Source organism: Glycine max, chromosome 12, assembly GCF_000004515.6.
Source record: "Glycine max cultivar Williams 82 chromosome 12, Glycine_max_v4.0, whole genome shotgun sequence".
NCBI classification, from domain to species: Eukaryota; Viridiplantae; Streptophyta; class Magnoliopsida; order Fabales; family Fabaceae; genus Glycine; species Glycine max.
Window position 1 is genome coordinate 8,857,041 of NC_038248.2, and position 5,815 is coordinate 8,862,855.

General features: G+C 38.8%; 1 protein-coding gene across 1 annotated transcript; it reads left to right on the plus strand.

Annotated features, from left to right (window-relative positions):
- Positions 1–529: 529 nt before the first annotated feature.
- LOC100808444 (peroxidase 3) lies at positions 530–2,713 on the plus strand. Its single transcript, XM_006592985.1, has 3 exons — positions 530–609; positions 947–1,002; positions 2,301–2,713. The coding sequence occupies exons 1-3, from the start codon at positions 530–532 to the stop codon at positions 2,711–2,713; spliced, it is 549 nt and encodes a 182-aa protein (XP_006593048.1).
- The last annotated feature ends 3,102 nt before the right edge of the window (positions 2,714–5,815 follow it).

Consider the following 5,815-nt stretch of genomic DNA (forward strand, 5'->3'; position numbering starts at 1 on the left):
GTGGTTATAAAAGGGGGTTAATACCCACTAATGTGAGATAAGGTCCCCTTCCTGACCAGAAAAGTGTTCTCTCTCACTCATAGCCATCATGAACGGAGAGAGGCAGAAAAGAAAGGATAAAGGAAGTGAAATCTTATTTCTCTCTTCTTTCAAGGAAATCAAAGTGCACCGCAGAGAAGTTCCTATGGAGAAAGGTACAAGTCTTCCTATGGAGAAAGGTACACATCATTATCTATTGTTGTTTATTGATTGTTTGTGAGAACCATAGGTTTCAAGATCCTGTTGTTTCCTATCATTGATAGTCTAGGAAACCCCTTAAGAATTTTTACAGCATGAACCATTATGATTTGCCTCGTTAATTGTTACACAAAGCTGAGGACTATAAATAACTAGGCGTTGTGCTGAATCCAACCAAAGAAATGAATTGAAGTTGCTTCTAACAAAAAGTATCTAAGTTTTATATCCTCTCTATATATATATATTATATAGTTTTCTGCAGGCAATTAAGCTCTCAGCCAAATACGCACAAATGGGGAGCCAGAGTTACTTCAAGGCTTTGATTATTTCTTATAGCACTAATTGGATCAACTCAAGCTCAGTTGCAGCTTGGTTTCTATGCCAAAAGTTGTCCAAAGGCTGAGAAAATAATTTTGAAGTATGTTGTTGAGCATAGCCGCAATGCTCCATCACTAGCAGTTGCTCTCATAAGAATGCACTTCCGTGATTGTTTTGTCAATGTATGTAGATAATTTATGTTTCATTTTCTAGTCAATGGCTATTTAATTTGTTAAACTGAGGAGGTAAGAATGTAACATTAATATCTAGTACATATATTAATTTCAGGGTTGTGATGGATCAGTGCTTGTGAACTCAAAATGTAAAATAATTTCCAGCAAAACTAGGAAAACGTACTGACTGGAGTAATTTCTGGCAATCAGTGAGTCAGTAGTAAAAGTAAAAGGAATGTTGGACTTGATGTAAACGACCTTGTCTTGCTTTCTGGTATGTCAAATACTAAGTTTTGTAATAAAAATTAGGTTTAAACATGTTTTTAAAATTTAAAATTAATCTTTTTAATGTTTGAGAAAAATTGTTTTAGTACCTCCCTCAAAACATCCTATGCCCAAACGCAAATGAATACATTTTAAGGAAAACACACATGTAGCCAGTTGTTTGACAATTAGAATGCAAAATCAAAGTGGATTGTCAAGTAAGTGACTTATAATTCAATAGCTACAAGTGAAATCTTTAACGACATTTGGATGAATGGATTAAAATGGATCCTTTTCAAATTATAAGAATAAAATGATCAATTTTAAATTTGGAAGACAAAAAATAAATTATCATATTTAAAAAACTAAAAATATATTTAAGCTTAAAAATTTACATTAAAGGAACATAAGTTACCAAGGTGAAACTCTAATTTTGATCGGATAACAATATCAAAATCATGCAAAAAAAAACTATATGTAAGTTTTATCATTTCCTTTGTTACACATTTTAAATTCTTCGATTCTAATCACCAAAGATTCAATTCCCTTAAAGTGCGTTTGGATATAAAATTTTAACTGAGGAAAGTAATTTATCAGAGAATTTAAATTTCTTTAATATAAAATTCATTGTTTGAATGTTTTTTTTATGAAGAATTTAAATTTTTGGAATTTTAAAACAGAATTTTAAACAACTAAAAATGTGGAATTTTAATTTCCTTCTAAAAGGTGAGAAATTAAAATTCTCTTCTTAATAGAAGAACCTTTCAAAACGTTCGCGTATTTCCTTTATAACCTTCATCCTCTCTTCCACCTGAAAGTTTCCAAAATTTCGTTCTCGAACTCGTGACTCTTCTCTCACGCCGAGGAGCCTCTTCTTCAAGAAACACCGTCTGAACTCGTAGAGCATCAATTGGGTGCGAGCGTAGTGGATACGTAGAACTGCACCCGCTAGTTAGGGGAGCAGCTGTCGCTGCCCATCATATGGCGGAGGTGCTCGCCGGCGTGGAGGGCCTTGGCCATGCCTTGCGTCGTTGATTGAATGTTGTGGTCGGGTGTGGTGGTGTACGCCGCCATGTCCTGGTTTCCCTGCGACTCCCCATGCCGCATCAATATTCTTCTCTTTGGAAGCACACCAACCATATATTCTTTTCTCTTTGCATTCATTTTTTTTCACCCTGACAATTTTAATTTTTTTTTTATCAAAACATAAAATTTTGAAAATAAAAGAATTTCAATTAAAATATTTAAAATTCTTAGAATTTTAAATTTCTCATAATTTTAAATTCCTTCATCCAAACACACCCTTAGGTGCTCAGACGATTGGTGTTTCCCATTGCCCATCAATTGTAACCCGTTTATATAATTTCACTGGCAAGGGTGACACTGACCCGACTCTAGACAATGAATATGCAAAAAATCTTAAGACCTTTAAGTGCAAGAATATCAATGACAACACCACACTTATTGAGATGGACCCCGGAAGTTGTGACACATTTGATCTTGGCTATTATAAACAAGTGGTTAAGAGAATGGGCTTGTTCCAATCAGATGTTTCATTGCTTGAAAGCTCTAACACAAGGGCTATTATCATCAGACAACTTCAATCAACTCAAGGATTCTTTGCAGAATTTGCCAAGTCCATGGAGAAAATGGGACGAATTAATGTCAAGATCGAAACAAAAGGAGAGATACGGAAACATTGTACACAAATAAATAGCTAAGAATATATTGGTATTGACTCACCTAAGTGCAATTTATATGTTTACTTTTCAACACTAAATTTTGTTTTGGTTTCGTTATTTATGTTATGCCAATGGTTTCTTGATATATGAGATACCTTATGGTTATGGTTTATTGTTTTTCCAAGTGGTGTGGGAAAGATTGGGAGTGATTTTCAAGCTTGAAGGGAAATCATGTTACGGTGGTAATAAGAAGTAGTTGAGAAAGTTGCAATGCACAATTGTGCAATAAAGTCTCCTTTGTTATGTTGGAAATTTATTACCATTCAAATAAATCTTTCTTTCTTTCTTTAATAAGGCACAATAAAAGCACACACTGAGGTAGATGGAAATAACAAATATTAAATAGATTGAAATGGCCTTGATTTGGAAGTTTACCCGTAAGGCCTCACCTAAACTATGATTTAAAATAAACAAATAAATAACTCCAAGGATAACCCTTTATTCATTCTTATTTGAACAGTACTTACATTTAAGTATTACATTATTTCAAGCAAAAAATTTTACTATACTAGATAAAGTACTCGGTCAAGTCGAAGGGACACTTGGCACATCCAAACCGAGTACCCCCTTGGCCATATATCCATATATTTTGTACAAGCCATCTCGGCCATCAACATGCACAAATGGTGAGTACCATTCGACCGTGATTATCACTAATAAACCCACTCAGGGTAATTACTTAATTAGAAATGCCTAAGCATGATTAAGAGGTGTATTACTCAACTGGTAATCAGGTCATAGACCCTAGGCCCAGTAAGCTCAATATAAAAAGGGATAATCCCCCAGGTAAGAGGACTGATTCATTCTCAAATATTCACTATATATCACAAACAACTATGAGTCGAACCCTGACTTGAGCGTTGGGGTACTTTTTGCAAGTACCCCCTCCCCGCTCTTTCTGACTCACACACACCAGAGGATTTGACAAGGAACCACCAGAGAAGACCTTTCAGCGTAAGGGTAAGTATCTGGTCCATTTGTGACAGGAACATTTTGACATCACCGTGGGGCTGTGTAAGATATATCATGACCACAAGAGTTCATGGCAATAAGAAGGATTGGAACGAATATCACAACAATGGAGCAACCGACCAATGACCACAATGAAGACATTCATGTAGAGGACCAGATAGACATGTCCTCAATAGTTCACAGACTATAGGCTCAGGTCTCTAAAATGTGAAGGCACCATGCTGAAGAAGTCGCCGTCCTTTGGCGGAAGAATGTTCACTTGCGAAAATGTCGCCACAACCTTAGGCTAACCTGCCAGAAGGAGGAGAAGTCGAGTCAACCGCAGTCGGCTTACCTAGAGCCACCAATTTGAGTGTGTGTCAGGACGCTATTCCCCCATCCATTAACATTTTAGGGAGACAACTATTGCATTTTAAGAACCCTTTTGTCCCTAGCATCATGGAAGCAACTCTTCCTTCCAACTATAAGAACTTGACTATCGAGAAGAATGATGATACCACAGACCCAAACGAACACATGGATGTGTACATCACCCAGGTGAGCCTATACACCACGGATGATGCAATCCTTTACCAGGTGTTCTCGACATTGCTGAAGGGGTAATCCCTTCATTGGTTCACATGGGTACCCCCCCCCCAACTTCGTGGATTCATTCAACACCCTGGACACATGTTTTGGAAATAGTTTTCTACTAGTCAGCCTCACCACCTAACGTTTGTGGCCATCGCCAACATCCAGCAGGAGAAGAAGGAATCATTTCGGACCAAGTGTGGGACGATGTCGTGATGGCCAAGAAAGATAATGACAAGCCCAGCTAACAAAGTTCGTGACGACAGAAGGAGGGATAGGTTTTGGGGGTGGGTTCATTGATTAGTACACCTCTAGTGCTGATAAGATCGAGTTACAAGATCCGTGTTATGCTCATTACACTCCCCTTACTGCCACTATATCCCACATCATGGATCAGGCCTTGGCCGTTAACATTTTAACCATGCCAAAGAGAGATAACACCCCACCGAAGGCCAACTACTCAAAATGTTGTCAATATCACCGCAATCACGACAACTTCATAGGAATGTAGCGCCTTGAAAGACAAGATAGAAGAACTCATCAAGCTTGGCCACCTAAAGGAGTTTGTCCACACGCCACAGTCGTATAGGCCCGAGAGAAGGACAAGACTAGAGTCTATCCAAGGGAGGGACTGAGAACATGTAGGTCAATCAAAAAGGTAGAGGAATCGAAGCAGCTCGAGGGAGAAAAAAGAAAGACCCATTGACCAACCGAGACAGGTCATAAACACCATCGCTAGAGGTTTCATTGGGGTTGGGGCCACTGCCTCCGCATGAAAAAGACACATTCAACAAGTTCGATCCATCAACATGGTCTCCCGGCATCGAGTACCCAACATGTCACCCATAACCTTCACAAAAGATGACTTTAAGGCAATCGACCTATGCAGGATGACCCCATGGTTATCAGTGTTGAGATAACTAGCATAGTCAAGAAGATCCTTGTAGACCAAGGAAGCTCGACCAACATGTTATTTTGGAACACCTTCAAGCATATGGATATACCCGAATCCGAAATCCTCCCAAATGATGACCCATTGTTCAGTTTTGCTGAGGAATAGGCAGGGACGAAGGGCTATATTTGGTTTTACACCAAGTTCGGACATGAGGGACCACTACAGAAAAGACTAAAGATATGATACGTGCTAGTGCATGCTCACATGTCGTACAACATACTTCTTGGTTGTCCTTCACTCAAAGCCCTAGGCACAGTTGTTTCAACCCTTCACCTCACGATGAAGTTCCAGTCGGACACTGGGATCATCATAACTGTGCATGCTGACCAGAGGACGGCTAGAGAATGCTATATGGCGAGCCTTAGGTTATGCCTTCATACAATGGAAGGAGCTTCAAAAGTCGGCCATTGCATGGAGGCTAGGATGAAAGTTGAGGAGGTAGAGGAACTAGAGCTCGACCCCAAAACTAATGATGACAACCAAGTGAAACTAGTAGAAAAGACATCCGCCTTCCAGCTTGGACCTAAGGAAGGATGGATCATTCAATTGGAAAACCAGTTACCCAATAATGACAACAGCTGAAT

What these genes read in the sequence shown, in the direction of transcription:
- LOC100808444 (XM_006592985.1), top strand. Translation starts at nt 530, where the DNA reads ATGGGGAGCCAGAGTTACTTCAAGGCTTTGATTATTTCTTATAGCACT. An exon ending in TCAAGCTCAGTTGCAGCTTG is followed by an intron (nt 610 to 946) that starts GTTTCTATGCCA and finishes TCAGTGAGTCAG; the next exon opens with TAGTAAAAGTAAAAGGAATG. An exon ending in CGACCTTGTCTTGCTTTCTG is followed by an intron (nt 1,003 to 2,300) that starts GTATGTCAAATA and finishes ACACACCCTTAG; the next exon opens with GTGCTCAGACGATTGGTGTT.